This window comes from Diceros bicornis, chromosome 23 (assembly GCF_020826845.1).
Source record: "Diceros bicornis minor isolate mBicDic1 chromosome 23, mDicBic1.mat.cur, whole genome shotgun sequence".
Lineage (NCBI taxonomy): Eukaryota > Metazoa > Chordata > Mammalia > Perissodactyla > Rhinocerotidae > Diceros > Diceros bicornis.
In genome coordinates, this window is record NC_080762.1 from 9,692,780 (window position 1) to 9,715,012 (window position 22,233).

At 34.5% G+C, this 22,233-nt stretch overlaps 1 protein-coding gene across 1 annotated transcript in view; it reads left to right on the forward strand.

The window, feature by feature from the left end:
- Positions 1-335: 335 nt before the first annotated feature.
- Positions 336-22,233, forward strand: part of THEMIS (thymocyte selection associated) — a 185,513-nt gene continuing 163,615 nt past the window's right edge. Inside the window, exon 1 of the mRNA XM_058566324.1 lies at positions 336-511. Within this exon, the coding sequence (XP_058422307.1) occupies positions 421-511 (91 nt within the window). The 5' untranslated portion in view covers positions 336-420. The remainder of the gene's footprint in view (positions 512-22,233) is intronic.

Below are 22,233 nucleotides of genomic sequence, written 5' to 3' on the forward strand. Positions count from 1 at the left end.
CTGTTCTTTTCTGGTCAACAAACCACAAGCAACTCTGACCCCAAACAGTCTTGCCTCTGCTGCAGATGCACACCTGGACAAGCAACAGACAGAGTGAGCTACTTATCAATTCTCATTTTTTTGATAGTGTCTGTTCAGACATGCTCACCCCACCCCCATCCTGTTCTACTTCAGTGTCAGAAGGAAATGAAGCCACAATGAGAACAAAAAGAGCTGTAACACCTTTTGTCCCCTGCCTCCTCCCTCCCTCCCCGCTGATCTCCCCACATAGAGCTACTCCACCCCAGTTGGGCTTTAGTGTGACATCCCTGCCTGCCTGAGGGAGGAATGATGAACAGGGTCTGCAATTGCAGACAAGCGACACCTAGAAGCCACAATCTTCTGTAAGTACCAGGTCTGCACACCATCCAAGCCAGAGCAATGGCATTGTCGCTGGAAGAATTCATCCATGCTCTTGACCTCAGGACCCTCCCCAGGGTCCTAGAGATCCAGTCCGGCATCTATTTTGAAGGTAAGCACCCTCCTGTCTCTTGGCTGGCTAGCAAGTGCTTGTAAGGTATATACTCTGGGAATTGGAGGGGGAAATTTTAATAGAGAATATATGAGTTCTGAAAGGTTATCGTAAAAGAGAGAAAGTATTTAACTGACAAATGGTCAAGACCCAATAGTGTTGCAGAAGGGAGCTACTAGACAGGACTCTGGGGTGGACGGGGACAAGGAATTAAGTGAAGCTTCTTGAGCTTTTTGTAGGCCTTCAAATGGTTTGACAAAAATGGCAAATTATTTCTGCCTTTTCTTTGAAATTGGTTGTAATCAAGACTGAAAAGTTGTTATCCATATTTCTGTTTCTAGAATATAAAAAATAAAATTTAGTTTTTCTAACACAAAAGCAACTATTAAAAGCACAGTGTTTAGAAAGAAAAATTCACCAAACTCTTAAACCACTTCTAAATGTTGCCTATGCCTCCGCTTCTCTCATTCTTTCTGTAGTGGCCTAACTCTTAATTCCTTAAATAATGACATTCTTATTTGAAGGTATAGAAATTAATGTCTACTAATGACAGGATAATTTTTAAGAACCTATATTGATAAATCAGAGTTCAATTAAGGTTACTGACTTTATCGAATTATTTATTGAATTATTGAAGTTAGTATGTTTAGATGTACTTACCACGTTAATTTGGTAAAAGAACATTAAAGCCTACAAGATATACCCTAGAATCTTTAAGCAGTTAGTTTGAATACATGCAAGACAAAGAGTCATTTTCTAGGCAAATATATATTTCTGGTCACAAAAGTGGTAGAATTGAGGCAGCAGTCAGGTCAACTCCAAACTACTGGGAAAATAACTTAAAGAACTTTTGGTAGGCAAATCTGTCCTGTTTATAGAAAAAGAATGTATTAGGTATTATATTACAAAATAAAACAAAGGTTGACAAATGTCAGATTAGGTTCATACGTACATGTACACACACATACCTGCAGGCAATGAGTTGAAGCAGGCTGTCATTAGCTAGTACAAGGTTTTGTTTAACTCATTTGTAAATTGATTATTTGGAATCAGACCACATTTTTCCATGTATACAATATTATGAAATGTGTCTGTGTTCTTAAGCCAGCTCCAAATCATTGCTTGTCTCATGGTTTGTGCTTTTGAGGCTTTGTATAAGAAGTCCTTCTACATGTCCAGGTTGCAAAGTTATTTTCCTACATTATTTTATATCAGCTTTACAGTTTTATATTTCACATTTAGTTTTTAATCCATTTGGAGGACCAATTTTAGTTTTTTCCATATAATAAACATGACTTCCCAGTATCGTTTACTGAGCTAGCATCCTTTCCCCATTGATTAGTGTTGCTGCCTTTAAACAATATTGTGTGCTCACTTCTGGATTAATCTGTCTCTGAAATATCTCTTCTAGTTCATTAGTTTATTTTTTTCTCAATTGTATCAAAATCACACTATTTTTGAACTATGTCTCCCAAACAAGTGTTAATACGTAGTTCACATATACACCAATCCCTTGTTTTTACTCCTTTTTTCTAAGTTGACATAGCTATTCATAGACCTTTCAAATATGTTTTTAAAGAAATCAATTATTTCAGAAATACAACTGGAATTTGTATTGGATTGTGTTGATTTTATAGATTAACTTGGGAAGAATTGACATTTTTATATTATCTTACAAAAGAACATAGAATGTCTCTCCATGTGTTCAGACTATGTTCATTCTTCAATACCTTACTACTATGTTATACTTCAATTAAGAGAAAAAAAGTGTACACCTTGATGAATTTTCACAAAATAAGTACATTCATGTAACCACCACCCTGGTCAAGAAATAGAAAATTATAAGTATTCTAGAAGTCCCATCTTGTGCCCTTTCTCAAGTATTATCCACTATCCTTCCCAAAGGTAGTCATTATTATGCTTTTGTTCATTTATGAGCTGGAAAATTATAGAATGTATTCTTTTCTGGTTGGCATATATGTTCAACATTATCTTTGTAAAGTTAATCCAAGTTGTTCTCTATAGTTTATTTCAGTGCATATAATATTCCATTGCATGAATATACCATAATTTATTTATCCATTCTACTGCTAATGAGCATTTTGGATTATTTCCAGTTAGGGATTGTTACTAGTAATGTCATGAACATTCTTATATATGCATGTTCATATGTATATATATTCATTTGGGTATGTAAATAAGTGGAAACACGATGTGATATGATATGTATATGTTCAACCTTAGTAGCTAACGAAAAACAAATTTTCTAAGTAGTTATACCAATTTACATTCCCATCAGCAGTATATGAGAGTTCCAATTAATCCATATCCTTGGCAACACTTGATATTATCAGTCTTCTTAATTTTAGTTATTCTTGTAAGAGTATAGTGATAGCTCGTGGTTTTAGTTTACATCTCCCTGGTGACTAATGAGACTGAGAATCTTTTCATAGGTTTATTGGTCTTTTGAGTGGCTATTTTACAAAAAGATTGCTCATTTCTCTTGCTCATTTTTCTATTGGATTTTATAAATTTTTATTATTGATTGGATGAAATTTATATATATTGGAGATATACATATAAGAGATATTGACACTTTGTTATCTGTGTTGCAAATGTCCTCTCTCAGTCTATAGCTTGACATTTCATTTTTTTAATGGAGTCTTTTGATAAATGGAAGTTTTTAATTTTAATGTTAGTGTAGTCAATTTACAATTGTTTTCCTTTTTGTGTGTTGTCAAAGATATTTTTCTTTACCCTAAGTTCATGAAGATATTCTTCTATATTATCTTCTGGAGATTTCATTTGTTGACTCTCTCTTTCAGATCTGCAATCTACTTGGCACTGATTTTTTTGTATGTAGTGTGAGCCTGAGATCAATGTTTTTTTTTTTCTTCTGTAGATTCAATTGGTGCAGTGACATTTATTGAAAAACTGCCTTTTTCCTACTGCCTTACTGTGTTACATTAGTCATAAACAGTGTCCATACATGTCTAGTTCTCTTTCCACAGCTTCTATTATGTTCCATTCATCTAATTTATATTCTTATACTGATTTCACCCTGTATTAATTAATGCAGGTTTGCGACAATACATAATATGTAATTTATACTGTATTTTATAGAATAATATGCTACCGAGCCATGGTTCTCAAACTTGGTTGCACATTAAAAAGACCTGGGAAGTATTAAAAATATAGATGCCTGGGTCTCTCCTCAAAAGATAAGGATTTAATTATGTAAGTGACAGGGCATCACCATTAGGTGTTTAAAAATCTCCCTGATGATTATAACATACAGCCAAATTTGAGAACTATTCTTGTAGAATAAGTTCTCCCAATTATTATTCTCCTTCAAGTTTGCTGTGTGAATTTTCATATACATTTTAGAGTTAACTTATCAACTTCCACAAAAGTCCTCTTGGCATTTGATTAGCAGTGCTTTGGTTTGGAGAGAATTGGCATCATTTTAAATTAAGTCTTCTGATCCATGAATCTGGTATACCTATCTAGTTATATAGATCTCTTTTCATTTCTGTCAATAACATTTTATAATTCTTTTGTGGAATTCTTGCACTTTTTCAGATTTATTCTTAGTTATTTGACTTTTTTTATTCCATTATTTTGGATTTGTTATGTACACATTCACGTTTTCTGTGAATATTGACGGATCTTATTCTTCTTTCTAATTATTGTACTTTTTTCTTTCTTCAGTTAAAGCACTGGCTAGTACTTCTAGTATAATATTGAATAGGAGTAATGATAAAGGACCTCTGTGTCTCATTCACAATCACGAGAGAAAGTTTCAATAATTCATCATTAAATATCATGTTTGCTTTAGGTTAAAGAAGTTTCTAGTTTTCCAACAATTTTTTAAAAAAATCGTGAAGGTATGTTAAACTTATCAAATACTCTTTCTGTAACTTTTGTGATGATTATATGATTTTTTTTACATTGATTGATTTTTTTAAATGTTAAGCCTTTTACTTGTGGAATAAAACCAGTTTGGTCATGTAACACTGAATTTGGTTTACCAAATTATTTTTAGGATTTTTGTACATCTTTTAGCAAGTGAAATTGGCTTATAATTTTTATTTCTTATAATGTTCTAGCCTGGTTTTTGTATTGATTTATGTTGAACTTATGGAGGTTCTTGGGTAGAGTCTTTTTCTATTCTTTGAAAGATGTTGTGTAAATTTGGTGTTATTTCTTATTTCAATATTTAGTACAATTGCAAATGAAACTTTGCTGAGCTGGGATTTCTAATGTAGAAATGTTTTAAATTATAATTTCAATTTTTTAAATAGTAAGGTCTTCCCATCCGTGAGTGTAGTTTATCTCTCACTAAAAACACACAAATAAACAAACAACAAAAAACCAAAAACCTGTCTTCCAAATCATGTATTAAAGTTTAATAAAAAGTCTCCGTAGAGATCTTGTGTATCCAAGGCTAGTTCCTAGAATGCACACACATACACATGGGTATATATATATATATATTATATTGAATGATATCATATTTTTTCTGTTTTCTCATTGGTTATCACTGAAGTGGAGAAATACAAGTAAATATTATCAGCAGTACAATGACTTCTCTTATTAATTCTAATAGTTTATCTTTTATTTCATTGGTTTACCTAAATATTGATATTGTTAGAAAATATCAAGAGTTGTGTCTCTTCCCTACTATGTTTTACAACTGTCTCTTTTTTCTTACCTTTAAGTTTTTTCCTACCTATAGGCCAGGCCCTCCAGTACTATGTTAAATAATAATGGGAATACTTGTCTTATTCCTAATCATAAAAAAAAAATGCATCTAAAATTCCTCCGTTAAGTGTAATGCTCATTAAAATTGGTATTTAACCTTCACTAAGTTAAGGAAGTTTTCATCTATTTCTTGCTTTCTAGGTGTTTTCATAATAAATAGGCATTGAACTTAATCAATACTTTTTCATCATTGATGAAGATAATAATGTGCTTTGGTATTTTCAATCTGTTAGTGTAAATTACCTTTAAAGATTTTTTGAGTTGAAGAATATTTTCATATTATATATACATTTTCAAAATACAATGTAGGGATTTGATATTACATTTAAAATGTTTGCATTTAATCATAATTGAAAGGAGCTAATAGACTCATCTGTGTTAGATTCAAGATAACACTAGCCCGAAAATGAGCTACATAGATTTTGTTGTTTTCTATTTTCTGAGTTAATTTGCAAAACAACAAAATAGGTTTAAAACTCTTCCTTGAAATTTGGTAGAATTCTCCTGAAAGAACTACTGAACATGGAATGTTTTGGAGGGAAATCAGAATTTGATTTTGTTAATATTCTCTATTATTTTGCTTTTTCCATTGATTTCTGACTTCATCTTCATTGTTATCTTTTCTTGTTTCTGTGTTTGCTCCCTTGCTCCTTTTCTAGCTTCCTGGGTTGTATTGGCAGTCATTTTAAAACATTTTTTGCTTTTTGATAAGTGTGTCTAAAAATATATTTTTCCTCTAAATACCTCTTTGACTATTTTCCATAAATTTTGCCATGTAGTGTTTTCTCTATTACTCAGCTCAAAGTATAATTTATTCCTTTTAAATGCAATGGCTATTTATTTTCTGACGATATATGATTTCCTTTAACTATTCTTTTGCTTTTAATTAATAATTTTATTGTATTATGTTAGAGAATAATAGTCTGTATTATATTTTTCCTTTGGGATTAATTGAGGCTTCCTTTACACTATGAAACATTCTCTTTTGGAAATATTTCATATGTGCTCAAAAAAAGCATATATTTTGTTGTTTGGTATAACATCACTCTATATATACCAAAAACTTGAGTTTTTATTTGTTTTGTTCAGATCTTGCTCTCATTGTTTATTTCTAGTCTGCTTTACCTATCATTTTCTGAGAGGGTTATGTAAAAAAAATCCTCCGACAGTTGTTCATTTATCTAGTTCACTCCTCATTTCTGTCTTGTTTCATTATATTTTTGAGGTTGAGATGTTGCATGCACTTATGTTAATGAGGGTTACATCTTCGTACTCTATTATTATCATCCTTTTTCCTATATGATTTTTTCATTAAGTTCTGTTTAGCTAGCAGTAATAATATTACTACTCTAGTTTTCTTTTGGAATACCTTTTTCTAAGCATTTACTTCCAATATTTTGGAGTCTTTTGTTTTAAGTACGAAGAAACATACACTTCATCCCCTTTCTGCCTTTCGTATCAGTGCAGGCAGTGGAACCAGGTTTCGCCCATCCTGTAGTGATGGCTCCATGACAAGAGATTTTTGGGGAAGGGAGGTTTGAGGGAATTTGAGAAAGGCTGACACAAGGTCATGTAAGGTTCTGTGGTACTGGATTGAACGCTCCCACTTTACAACCACAGTGATAACAGGCAGCATGATACTCTTAACATGTTGCTCAAGCATTAATTAAATTGCCCTACTCATATGAAGCATAGAACCAAGCAGGGTTATAAACTCAGGACTCTGCCTTCTGGCTGTTACCAACAAGAGATGATTCCATGGTCAATTTATAACATTCAACACTTGCTTAGTCCCAATCTTAAGAAAACCCTGAAGGGGTTGTGAATATTAACCCTGAACGTTGATGTGAAGGTTAATTGAGCTATTGTATATAAAATATTTAGCAAAATGACTGGCCCATAGAAATCTTGCAGTAAATCTTAACTGTTATTATTATGATTACCATAATGTTGGTATATTATGAGAGAAACTGATCAACTATTTTTAAAAAGTGAAACAAAACTAATTTGAATTCCACCACTGCCACATACACCAACATAAATTCAATATGGAGAAGAAATATTAAAAGTTAAAACATTAACAGTAAAAATACTCAAAGAAACCATAGAAGAATATTAAGCTTGGGACTTAAAAAAATGAAGAAGTTGAACTTATGAGATAGAAAACTTCCTTATCGAAAAAAAAATACATAAATGTGGATGAAAGACGAACTACAAACTGGAAAAATATTCACAATCTAGACAGCAGACAGAATGTAAATATTCTAAGTATATGAAGAATTGTTAAATAACAGTAAACAAAAATGAATATAAAATTTTAAAATGGGAAAAAGATATAAAAGGCAGTTCACAAGCCAGAATCATATAAAAAAATTTTCAAATTTGCTAACAATAAAATGCAAATAAAGCAACAAATCACTCTTAATCACCTCAGTTCACAGATATTGAAAAGATTCACAAAACCCAATGTAGGCATGAAAGTGCAGGAATGAGGGGAGGCACAGCTGGTGCGTGTGTAAACTACTACGGACTTTCTAGGTACCAACTGGGCAATATTCATCAACATACAACATGTGCATGAAAACATCTGCCCTCTAGAAATTAACTTAAAATATAATTGCCAAAAAGAAAAATAATGATTGTTTTATAGACAAACATCAAATGAGCCTCAGCATGGTATAGCTTATGTAAATTACAATAATGTATTATCAAGCATTGTTCAAGAGGCTAGAATTACAGTGGGGGAAAAAGCAAAGCCCCTACCCTATTGGAGCTTATGTTCCAGTGGATGGGACAAATGATAAATTTAAAATATATACAAGTGCCATGAAGAACTAAATAGGTAGAGAGTAAAGTGAGGCAGAGGGAAGAGATGATCTTTTGATAGGATGATCAGGGCAGATATCTCTGATGAGATGAAATTTGAGGAGTGGCCAGAATAAACTGAGGAAATGAGCCTTGCACATATCTGGAAGAACATTCCTGCTGAGGACGGAGCAAGTGCAAACCACATTAGAGCTTTCTTCATCTAGTTAAGAAACAGGAAGGAAGCCAGTGGGGATGAAGCAGAGCAAGTGAGGGGAAGGACGGTAGGAGGTGCAGCTGGGATGTGGGGAGGCACAGATTTTGTAGGCCTCAAAGGCCATAGTAATATATAATTTGGTACAGAGTGGGGCTGGGGGAGCCGAGGGGGGGCCTGTGAGATCACGTGGTCAGGGAAGGCCGCACACCCTAAAGGGCTGATTTAGGAGCAGAGACATGAATATTCAGGAGGAATCAGCCAAGAAAAGATCTGGGAGATGAGTGTTCCAAGCAGCATGAACAGCTGGTGCAAACATCTAGACACCAAAAAGAGCTTAGTCTGATTGAGGAAGATAAAAATATCTCTGTACCTCGTACATATAGAAAGCCAGGAGGAGAGTCATATGAGAGGAGGTTTAACGAGTGGGCAAGAGCATCTCAAGGAGTTTGGATTTTGTAAGAAATGCCAATGACCGGTTTGAGGCAGGAGATTGACAGGACCTGATTGCCATTTTAGGAGAATCATGGCTGCTCTGTGGGGAATAGGCATTGGTGGGGCAAAAGTGGTGCCAGGAGACACGTCAGGAGGCCGTGCAATAATCCAGAAAAGAGATCATGGGGCCTTGATTTAGTCTGTAGAGAAAAGACCAATTCAGGATATACTTTGGAAGCAGAAATGTCAGGACTTACTAATGAATTTGATATGAGTGTGAGGGGGTAGACTGAAGGATGATTGCAAGAATTTTGACCTAAACCACCAGATAGATGTTTGTGCATTTGACAGAGCTGTGAAGACCAGGAGAGGAAGAGGTTTGGTGGAGAAAGCAAAAGTTCTGTTTCGGACATGTTAAATATAAATACCTGTTATTTATCTAAGTTGAAATTTCAAGTAGACAATTGAAAAGCCAGTTTTGGCCACAGAGTGAGCTCATGGCTGAAATGCCCCATCTGTGAACTAATTGATCAAGACTTTACTCGATCACAAACCTCATCTGTTAAAAAAAAATGAGCATGTACCTTTAATATGAGTATTTCTTTATTGATATTTATGGTCATTCTAAAACATACACAATAATAAAAATTGCAAGAGGATAAAATAAAGATAAAATTAATAATATTTTAAACAATTTTAATTTTTCATTCATAATAAAACCGATTTTTCTCTCACAAAAGTTGTTAACTTTATTATATTAACTATTCATATATTTTAGTGAAAGCAATATTACTGAAAATTATGGAAAATATTAAATATTTTCGTTACTGAATACATCAATGTTTATGAAAATGTTGATTTAATACCATATGATAGAGTGATTCAAAGACATGGTTCTAATTTATTTCGGTACTTGTTTTGAATGATCGCTCTTAAATATACCTCAAAAAGTCCAATATACACCAAATACAATATACACTGAGAGCAGATTTATCATTAATGATGGTGGATAATCAATCTATATGTGAAATAATCTTCTTCCTAAATCTGATTTTGGCACTTTCTTTAGATAGCAATTGTATGGAGCTGATGACAAGTCTGTACCAGGATTAGAAGTGTCACTCTGCCATTTTCTTCATGATAGGTTCTGCAATCTTCAATTCTTATGTGTCTTTGTAGGCATCTTGCAAAGTTATTGTCTATTTTGTGAGAGTTAGTATAGTTAAAATTAGATTATAACAATTCTTAAATCAATTTAACTTGACACATATAAAACCCATGATATGGAAGTATTCCAAGTAAATGAATGAATTAGGACAATTCTTTTAGCTCTCATTTTTTGAAATTCTCAATCTGTCTCAGTATGTTGTGGACTATACATGTCATGTGACCATCTGATGTAGGAATAAATTAGGATTTTTTTAATATTAAATACTAGTAAAGTTTAAAATTAAATATTAGAAAACTTTTGTATTGAATAGTAGTATAGTTTAATTTTCTTATTTGTTTGATGTAGAAATGAATACAAATTGAAGCGCTAATATTTTCTTCTCTTACCTTACATCTTGTAATACTCTGTGGAGTACGTAGCACACTTTAGAGATCCCTTTTGGGAGCTAAAAATTGCCAGCATGTATCCCAGATTAAAGTACTGGGTAAACTAGCTCGTGAGTAATTATGATATACATCATAGATATGTCATCATATCATCTTCACTTCTTTGAAAGAGCAGTTTATATCCAAGGAACAAATTTGAAGAATTAAAAAAAAATTATGTTTATTTATTACAATTTTCTCCTTCTTTTGAGTACATCATAGGATTGCACTTTCCAACTCTCTTGTAGCCATAAGACTTGCATTGCCAATGTAATGAGAGAAGTAATGTGTATCATTTTGGGGCAGATACTTTAAGAACCAGTTCATAATTTAAGATATTTCAGTCTGGTAGACCATGTCAAAATGGAGCCTTCAACAGTCTAGGTCCCTAAGTGACAACAATTATTAGAGACCCTGCCCTCACTCACCTGTATTGGACATATAGTAGCATAAGAAATATACCTCTTTTACTTCTAAAGTCTATTCTCAACATAGCATCCAGAGTCATGCTTTTAAATTGTATGTCAGATTATGCCACTCCTGTGTTAAAAATCCTCCAATGACTCTCCATTTTTTCTCGAGGTAAAAACCTTACAATGGGTAGTAAGGCCCTATATTTTTTTCTCCTTACTCTCATTATTTATCTGAGCTTATTGTTTACAAATCTCCTTCTCCTTCCAGCCACACTGGCCTCCTCTTATTTCCTCAGGCTTGGAGATATGCTCCTGCCTTAAAGCCTTTTCTTGCTTAGTCTCTTCCCTCAGGCTGGCAAGCTCTTTTACCAGATGTCAACTTGGCTAACTAACTCCTTTCTCTATAAGGCCTACTCTGACCACCCTATTTAACACTGCAAATTTTCTACCCCCTCATCCCTGTATTCCCTATCCTCCTTGTTATGTTCTTCATTTTTTTTTTGTACCAAACACCTATCTTCTTTTACATACCATGTAAGTTACTTATTTACTGTTTATTTTTCTGTCTTTTCCCATTACATTTTTCTTACAGCTTCATTGAGGTATAATTTTCTAAACCTTAAAATTCATCCATTATAACTGTATAATTCAATGATTTTTAATAAATTTATAGAGTTGTGCAACCACCACCAATTTTAGACCATTTCTATCACCTCAAAGAAGTCTCTTGAGCTATTTGCCAATAATCATCACTTACATTTCCAGCCCCATGCAACCACCGATCTGCTTTCTGTCTATAAATTTGCCTTTCCTGGACATTTCATATAACATAAATCATGCAGTAGGTAGTCTTTTTCATGTAGTTTCTTTTACTTAGCGTAATGTTTTTGAGGCTCATCCATGTTGTAGCATGTTTAAGATCTGTATTATTTCCCCTTTGGAGATAATATGAATACTGTACCATTTTACATTTCCACTTACAATGTATTAGGATTCCAGTGTCTACACATCCTTACCAAAATTTAGCATTGTCTATCTTTTATATTATAGCCAATGACATCTCATTATAGTTTTAATTTGCATTTTCTTAATGGTAAATGATGCTAAGCATTTTTTTCTGTGCTTGTTAGCAATTTATTTGTCTTTTTTGATAAAATGCCTCTTCACATTGTTTGCCCATCTTTGTTTGTCTTCTTGTTATTGAATTGTAAGAATTATTCCTGTATTCTGGATATTTGATTTGCAAATATTTTCAGATATGCAAGTGCAAATATTTCTTCCCTTCTGTGGGTTGTCTTTTCATTTTCTTATCACTGTCTTTTGAAGAAAAATGTTTTAAATTTTGATGAATTTATCAATTTTTTTTCTTTTGGGCTCATGCTTTTGTTATCATGATACTTAATCAAAGATCACAAAAATTTCCTCCAATGTTTTGTGTTGGGGTCCCCCAGATCACCACCAGTTTCGATAATTTTCTAGAAATACAGAACTCAGAAAAGCGGTTGTACTCAGAGTTATGATTTATTACAGGGAAGGGGTCCAGATTAAGGTCAGCAAAGGAAAAAAGTCATAGAGGACAGACTCCATGAGAAGACAATTATCCTCTCCCAGTGGAGATATATGGATAGTCCTTAATTTTCCTGGCAATGATGTGTCACAAGGCACACAAAGTATTTCCAATTAGGGAAGCTCGTCTGTGCCTTCATGTCCAGGGTTTTTATTGGATGGTCACATAGGCGTGGAGTATTTGTGTGACTGACCTTAGCTGCTGAGTCTCCAGCCCCTCCAGAGATCAAGTGATACACTGCGATCCAGGACCCCGGGTGACCAAAAACAGGCATTCCCCATAAATCACACCGTTAGCATAGACTATCTGGAGTGGCCCAAGCTCCCACATATACAAAAACACTCTTATCTGGCAGGATATTCCAAGGGCTTAGATTTTATCTCTCAGGAGCCTGTCAAAGGCTAGTCCTGTCTTCGGAATGTGCAGAATTTGAGCATCCCAAGCCCATGGAGTTAACCCTTTACTGCACAGTTTTCTTTTAGATGAGTTTCATCTCATCTTTAGATCTAAGATCCATTTGAGTTGGCCAGAATTTTCTACAGCCTTACATCCAAGTAACGGAAGAATTAACCAACTTTCTACACAGTTATAAAGCATGTTGGGAATGACTCAGTTAGAAAATGCTCTCTCTAGTTGCGAGATGTGAGAGTTAGTCAAATGGATATCTAGGTGAATGGCTTTCCAAGCTGAGAGAACATCTTCAGTAAAGTGTTATGGCAGAAATGTGTTGGCATATTTCAGAAAAAGTGAGAAACCAGTGAGGCTGGAAGGAGGGGGCAGTGATCAGATACAAAATCAGAGAAGAAATGGAGAACCATATATGGTCCTTTTGGAAACTGCATTAGTTTTACTCTTAGAAGAATTGGGAACTTGAAGATACCAATCTAAATTAGTAAAAATAACGAAAACAATGCTAAAACTTTTTCTTCACCATGATTTTGACACCATGAGCCATTTCTTTTACCTTTTATCACGGAGAATGCTGATGAAACTACACATACATTTCCAGAGGTCAGAGCATAGTTTTGTTTAAATGAGCCCATAAATATAATGCTCAAAAGTGTTTTTTATAGTGATTTTTAAATACCATGAAGATGTTTTTCTCCTCTTGGGAGGTAAGATTTCTAAGTACAGTGTTTTGAATATATTAAATATTATATTTCTTTTTCCTGCCAACATATGTTAAAATCATGTAAATTATTCCTTAAAATTATATATCTATGTCCCTTCATTTCTTCCTTCTATTCTTTCTTCTTTCTTTCTTTCTTTCTTTCTTTCTTTCTTTCTTTCTTCCTTCCTTTCTTCCTTCCTTCCTTCCTTCCTTCCTTCCTTCCTTCCTTCCTTCCTTCCTTCCCTCCCTCCCTCCCTCCCTTCTTTCTCTCTCTCTCTCTCTCTCTCTCTCTCTCTCTCTCTCTCTTTCTTTCTTTCTTTCTATAAAATGAATAAAGTATGGTTGTTGCCCTTAAGGACTCCATAGGCCAGTAAAATGAGATAGATTTTTTTTAAAATCAATATTTATGATAAAATGTGAAAGGTGCTGTAATGGACATAAACTGTTTTGAGAACATTGGGAAGAGCACAACTTACACCCAAGAAGTCAGAGAAACCTTAACAAGAGGTGGTGATACTTTTTCCTGGGGCTTTCAGCCTGTATAGAAGATAAGCAGGTAAATAGGAAGTTTCCAGAATGAGAGAAAAGTGTTTAGAAGGTTATACAAGTTTGAAAATTCAAAATATGGTCCAAGAACAGCTCAGGGAATAGTGGGTAATCAGATAATTTGTGGTTATATTTTAAAAGGCTTCCGAACTATCATAAGGATATTGAATTTATTCTGTAATCAACAGGAATCTATAAAAGGATATTATACTTATAATGTGTTTTCCAAATTGTAAAAGTAAAACATGTTCATTGTAAATCATTCAAAAATTATAGAAAAAGCCAAAGAATTTCTGAGATATCTAAGGCAAAAAAATCATCTTGGATGAGTAGATTAGACATCCAGTCTAGCAGAGGTTTAGCAAGGAGCTAATAGCAGCTAGATAGAAGGGAAAAGACAGAGTCCATGGTCTTTTTGGGTAGAATCTTCTGAACTGGACAGCTTATGAGAAGCAGCGAACAAGAGGGAGGAGTTGATGACAGACCTGAGGTTTCTGGACTGAGTAACCATGGCAGATGATAAAACTATTACTTGAAAGCGTTTCTACAAGAGCAGCAGCAGTTTTGCAGATGGAGGCATGATTCAGTTATATTCCAATGAATTTGAAGCGCTATAGGACAGTCAGACGCAAATGAACATTAGACCACCAAAAACGCACGTCTGAAGTAAAAAGAGTAGTGAACTTGTCAGGTTTAACATTACAGATTTGTGAAGGGGTGAAAAGAAGCCTTGTTATTTCAAGCATTGCCCTATAGTCCACGTGTCAGGTCAGAAGATGTATGTGCTTCTCAAAGAATACCAACATGGGAGGATGGACGGAGGAGGAGCCTGTCAAACAAAAAAAACCCCTGTCTCTGTTGGAGGAAAAGGAGAAAGTGGGGTAGCTTGTTGATGAGAAGAAATGATGTAAAGCACTAGACTGAGAAAGTGTTGGGGTAAATGTCTGCTTTAGGACATAGTTTGTCATAGATTATTAATTATGATTATAGCTCTATATGTTGAAGGCTTATTATGGGCTAGGCACTGTGCCATGCCCTTTGTATATAGATTTGGGTGTGTAAGCATATATAATACATATGTAAATATATTTCATATATGTGTTTGTTTCTACATAAATATATGTGAATATATCTAATATAACGTATGTAATTAAATAATACTTTATATATACTCATCTATACACAGATTTAGTGTTCATATGCGTATATGTACAAATATATATTTAATCTTATTTAAATTATTTAATTCATCTTATTTGTAAAGATTTTTAATCTTTGGAGTATCTTCTGAGAGTATTATTTCCATTTTCAACGTCACCTCTTTGCCATATCACCTACCTCTGCCCCAGGGAGAAAACTAATAATTAAGTTTATTCTTGCTCTGCCGACCTGAAGAGTTTACAAAATTCTATAGCAAATTCCATCATTATAGAACCATCCGTATTTTTAAGAAATTTTATAATAATTTATGGAATGCAGTTTGATTACACAAATTGGGTTACTAAAGTAAACACGAACAAGAAATAACTAGTATTAGATACGTTCTTTTTGTCTTTTAATAATATTACTTATTACTGATTATTTATTACTGATTCAATTTGATAGGTATGACATGGAAGAATTAACTCTAAAACTGGTTGAATAAGTATATTGAATCATGATACTTAGTGAATTATGCATTATATGATTATAATATACATTATATTTATAGATTTGATGCATATATGAGAATTCATATGGCAAAAATGCCAACCTAATTATTTTATGGCTAATTGAATTTAATTTTCTTCAGGCTTAATTTAATCAGCCAGGAACAAGGTAGTGAAATCTAGAAAATTTGAAAATTATAGCATTGTATCCAACTTGCATTTATTTATATTTCATAGGCTTTAAATATTTCCACAGAACAAAAACTTTTTTCACTTTTTATGTATTTACAACATGGATGTTGGTTCATACAGACTCAAGAGGAATGAGATTATGTAAAAGTCTAATGAAATATGGCCTGTCACATTTTTTAAAAAGAATTTCAGCCAAATGAAAACAGAGCAATAGTATCTCTCTACATGAGCTTACATTTATAAAGATTTATTAAAGACAAGGATTAAATTTCTGAAGTAGATGTTTATGTTTCTAGCATGTTCTGTTGAGCTGCACAGGTATGAGACTGATCTTGAGATTCAGGACAACCTAAGTTCACAGACATTGAAAATTGAAAAATTTTTATATTTACACTTTAAATTGAAGTCAAACTTATTATATCCCCAAATATAAAATTGATAATAGTTTATTAAATAAATACAAATTTGCTTTGTTTGTGTCAGTGGCTATGGTTGGTCACTAAGATGACCATCAGAATTGAATTTGGAAAACTTAAATATTCAGTTTCATTGAAAAAATATTTGGAATTATGTTGATTTGTTAATACACGAAAACTACATTTGTGGCTCCATTCTTTAAGGCATCATCTTGTTTGAAAAAAATGTTCAATTTTTTTTCTATAAAAACTTTGGGACCATTTTCTGTTATCTAAGATGTGACACTTCAGCTACTGTATAATTTGGCCTTTGGGCCATAGACTGCAGGTCAATAAGAAGTTACCCTTTCACTGTAACTAAACATTACTTTTTAAAAAGTAATCAAGGGCGGGCCCTGGGGCTTAGCGGTTGAGTGCTCGCGCTCAGCTACTGGTGGCCCGGGTTCGGATCCCGGGCGCGCACCGACGCATTGCTTCTCCGGCCATGCTGAGGCCGCGTCCCACATACAGCAACTAGAAGGATGTGCAACGATGACATACAACTATCTAGTGGGGCTTTGGGGAATAGAAGGAGGAGGATTGGCAATAGATGTTAGCTCAGAGCCAGTCTTCCTCAGCAAAAAGAGGAGGATTAGCATGGATGTTAGCTCAGGGCTGATCTTCCTCACAAAAAATAAGTAAATAAATAAATAAAAATATTTGAAGTTTAAAAATGTAAAAGAATTTTAAAAGTTTAGGGCAGTTTTGTGTGTGTGCTTGAATGGAATGCTTTTTCCCCTAAAATTTACTCAAGCAGGACTTATTTTAGGAAAAAGTTCATAATAGGTACATTAAAAACAAGCTAAAGAAGCTCAGATAAGAGTAATTTCGGTTGCATTATTTTCAAAAGCTGTAGAGGAAAGTAACTGCCAGGAAATTTTTTGTGTTGTTTACCTCAGTGGAGATGTTCCAAAATGCGGACATTTTTGTATAATCAAGTACATTATTCATATCTATAGTAGAGTGTTCACACTTAAAAATTTCTAGCTTATTTGTTGTTAAGTACCAACCTTGACTATGTAATACGAAGTTAAAAAATGGAGGCTGGCACATGCTTTTGCATATAATCATATATATATAGATTATTCATATGCTTCCTTCATTTTGTATGTAAAAAGAAATGACTGAGCAAGAGATTAAGTAAAAATTATATTTTTTTGGCTGTTACATTTTCAAATGCTGTGAAATAGACATTTTGATTAGAGATAAAAATTACCTAAATTCATTTTAATAGGTACAAATTATTGGTCAATTATTTAACATTGAACAACATTTACTAACGGAATGAAATTTAAAACTTTTGCCTTAAGTGTAGTATTTTATGTTTTTGTGTATCATGATACTGATAAATTTTGTTAGGCACTGCTAACTGACTAGTGAGTAAGTATTGAAAATGGGAGAGAAAGTGACTTCAAGTAATGTGTAAAAAGAAATCTGAAAAATTATTTTTAGAAGTATCTATCTTTGACATAATATTCAAGCTCTTTAACTTAAAAACTTTACATTTTAATTGGGACATCTACTTTGTTTTAGTTCTAATAAATATTTGGAATCATTGCACCTTTTTAAAACTAAGATTTTAGTAAAAGCCATGAGATGAAATTTACTTAAATGAAACATACCTTTTTCATATGAAATAATACTTTTTACATGGCAACAGATAGTCATTATTTTACAAGATTTTGTTGTTATTTTAAAGACAATTCAGTAGGAAATGGGGCAGGTTTTCCTACTAAGCTGGGAAATGAAATTAGCTATCCAATTTTGATTCTCATAAAGAATAATTAGGTCTAAAGAGTTTTACTCTAGGTTAGAAGTGTTGGTTTTAGTGATTCAGCATCTGCGTCAGTTAAGGAAAGAACACCTGCCCCATAAACCATGTGTGAACTCTAACCACAAACCAAAGGATAGTTTTTTTTACTTCTCTATTGACATCAGGAAAAGTTTAAAACATTTTTTTTCCCAGAACTCCTGAAATCAAGTCATGTGAGTTTTGAATTAACTGTTCATTAGCAGAGACTTCCGATTTTGAACATGAGTAACACAGTTACCAATTTAAACATATTCCTATTTCAATATAATGTATGTATTCCAGTAATTAAAAAAAAACCCAGCAACCATTTAACATGTCCACAGAGTTTATAGAATCTTGACAATAATGGAAATTTGAACTTGCCTTAGATCAGACACAGTCTGGCCCTTGCTCTTTCCTTCCCTCCCTCCCTTCCTCCCTTCCATGCTCCTCTGTACTTAGTCAAATGAGATAGGATACATTTACAGATGCTCTTTGACAGTAATGTACTTGGAATACCCGTTATGTGCTGTAGTAAAACATGAAGGAGTGTGGGGGGTGTAAAAAGTAAAACCCACTGCCATCAAGGTTTTCATTCAAAGAAAGGACAAATAATTAAGAGGATAATAATAGAGATGGCACCTAAAAAAAAATCCAGATCAACTATACACGCATTGCATACTTTAAAAAATCAGGAGAACGAGGTGGCTGTGATCCTAGCGACTGGGCTAGACCCGGCGGCGGGTTCGGGCAGGAGCGGGCTCCGGGGTCGCGTTAACGCGGGCGCACCTCCCGTTGGCCAGTTGTGGAAAATACGCCACAGTGGGACCGGCCTGGAGGGGGCGGGATGTAACTCCTGGGAAACGCAGGGGCAGCTCCAGGTCGTGAAGGTCAGCCGCGGGCTGCGCAGATGCGAGGCAGCCGCCCCCACACCCCCACCCCGGATTCTCGCCGCCCCCCTCCCGCCGCCGCGCGCCCTCACCGCCCCCGGCCTCTCCAGGTGCGCCAGATCCGCAACTTCAGAAGCAGCTTACCCACCCTCCCTCCCTAACCGCCCCGAGGATCCATTTTCTTTTTTCCCCCTACACCCTGCCCCCGCATAATTTGTTCATTTTTTTAAAAAGTAACTTTCTACCTTTCTAGTAAATCTCCTCTTTTTAGAATGAGACAGCATTTTAGATCAACGGAACTAAGCTCCTCATTTTATAAAGACAGAGACCTATCCAAAGTCATGTTTTTGTGCAATTATTCCCTTCACCGATTATTAATAAAAAGATTAGAACTTTCTTTTTCAAAGTTATTTTCAAATAGGATCAACAATTATCTTTCTTAATGATAGTTAAATACAAGGAAACATAAATAATCAAATGAATAAATAAATCTCCAAGAATGTCCATTTATTCAGCTAATGCTCTGACTGGGTATCTAATATCTGGCTGAATTGGCAGCAACCAAGATCCTTAAATCACCAAGGCGCTCTAGAAGAAGTTAAGGCCTCCTCAAGAAGTCAAGGCCTCTTCGAGAAGTCAGACATAACAGTTACAGAAATGTGTCATGACTTGCTCTACACTCACCTATGCTCAACAAGTTATGTGATCACTCCTGGATTGATATCGTTTTTGTCAACTATTGATTAGACCATCTGAATTTTCAGATAATATACCTAAGATAATAACCACTAAAGGTAAAAGTAAGAATGGAAATGTTAATTTCTGCTGTTAGGAATGTTCTCTTCTTACTTGGAACAATAAGCCATTCATTTGCAAGTTCTCATTAAAAAGTTCACAGTGAAATTAACTACTGATGGATGCCATTCATCTGACAAGTGACCTGCAGCATTGTATTTTTACTGTTGGGCTTCCTGCTAGTTGCTTTTCTAACTCAGATTCCTTTGAAAAAAGCAGAATTATTCAAGGAAGCATCATGTTTTTAAAAAAAACCACAGGCTGGCTGCTCAGTAAAATTCAGCAGCTCCTTTTTACCAAAGTAACCCATTGATGAATATTAATTTCATCCTATTTATCAAGAGTAACTAAAAAAAACCAATCAGGCCAAACTTTCTGGAGAAGATAACTTTTGTTGCAAACTGACCAGAATTGATTTGCTTGTTCATTGTTATTAGGTTATTTTTGGTAGATATTGATAACCATCAATCCTTGGATGTATGTAGTCTCATACAATGAAAGAAAACCTTAGATCAAATTTTGCCAAATGTAAAACACTTATTTGCAAGCAGGCATAAAAACGGTTATATGGCCTGTGTGTCAGCTTGATGTAGTCTCAGTTGTTTGTCTTTTTAGATGCTCTGACAGCACCTTGCATGAAAGGTTCATTAGAGATTTCTGCAGCAATATTCTAGCAGCAAGATCCAGCTACCCTTCTAGTTAGATGACAAAACTGCTTTGAATCAGCCGCCCAACCAAGTCTGTGAACCATAGCACCTTTAATGGGCTCACTAGATTCTGGTACCCCTTTGCAAGAACAGGTAGGACCACCTATGCTACATTTGGGACCATTCAACACATTTTGAACACCACTCATTTCACCAATGAAGCAGTCTTACTAATATCCATTATTCTAGTTAAGGAGACTTCTGTATTAGTAGGAGATAAATGTAGGTGACACTTGTGACAGTTGTTTTAAGAGTATGGACTTCCTATAAACCTTTTGCGTTTTACCTCGTCACCCTGGGTTTATATTTGTGATTAGCGTACTTCAAATGTTAACATTTTCCTCATCTCTCCCCCAGGGCTATAGGTTAAAACTATTGAACACATACGTATGTATCTCATTGTCTATGTTGAATAATTTCAAGTAGATTACATGCACGTTATGATAATATTAAATGTTTACCTTGGCACATCTCAAATGCTCTGTTCTCTCACTCTCGGTGGAGCAAATCTATCCATAGAGTTGCTTTTGTTTTGTTTTGTTTTTACTCTTATAGTTTTAACTAACTCTTAAATTTGTACGATTTCCCAGGTTGACATGTAGTCCTGATTTCTCTTTACCTATTTGGTGATTTGTAACAGTATTTCTCAAATCTAAGTAAACTTTGGAATCTACTAGAGAACTTTAAAAAAACGATATATTCGTGGGTTCCACACTGGAGAATCTATTTAGAATTTCTGTAGTATGGCCCAAGAATCTATATTTTTCAATTTTCCCCAACTAATTCTGGTGCAGCCTGTTGGCAAACAGTTATTTAAGAGGAACTAGATAGGGCCATCTCTTCTTAAGGATGACCATTTGACATTAGAAACAATATATCAAGGAGCTTGGTGCTTCCTTCCCTATTTTTCCATGTCTTAGTATGCCATCGTTCTCTTCCTGCCCCAGCATCGCAGTCTGGAAGTCATTTTGGTCTCATTTTTCTACTTTTCTCTCACCAGTTCCTGGAGGACCATTTCCATGTCTGCAGCTGCCATCCTGTTCAGGCTCTTGTCACTGCATATTTACATCACTACAGTACCTGGTCACACATCTCATTGCCCCTGGTGTCTTTTGTTACTCTGCAAGTAGCTCTTGAGAGAACTTGCTTAGAATAGCACTATATTGCCTATAGTTCAAATCCACTCTCCTTAAGTTCTCTTCAACCACTGACTTTTTATTTTGTAATCAGATCATCTTGGAAAGACACTTGATGTCAGATAATCCTTGAACACACATTAATTTGTTGAAATCTGAAAGTGATCCTTTTACTTTCTGGAATGCATTTTCCATAAATATTAATAACCAGCCTTCCAGATGGACCCTATTTGGCCATGATCACCCATCAACTACTACATATGTAAGAACTTATACTTTGGGTTGTTTATTGCTGACTTCATTAGTATGAGAGGACAATGAAGGTAATTCGATAATGCCCAGATTACCAAGCTCTGAAGCACTTTACCGATAGAAGAATCTAGGCTCTCATTTAAGCTTCCCTTTTTCCTTTTTAGTAGAAAAAGGAAATGTTGTTCAATACAGTTGCTACTAGCCTTATGTAGCTACAGTCGTGCATCTGTTAACGATGGGGATACGTTCTGAGAAATGCGTTGCTAGGCAATTTCGTCATTGTTCGGACATCATAGAGTGTACTTACACAAACCTCAATGGTATAGCCTATTACACACCTAAGCTATGTGGTACCAATCTTATGGGACCACTGTCATATATGCAGTCAATTATTGACTGAAAG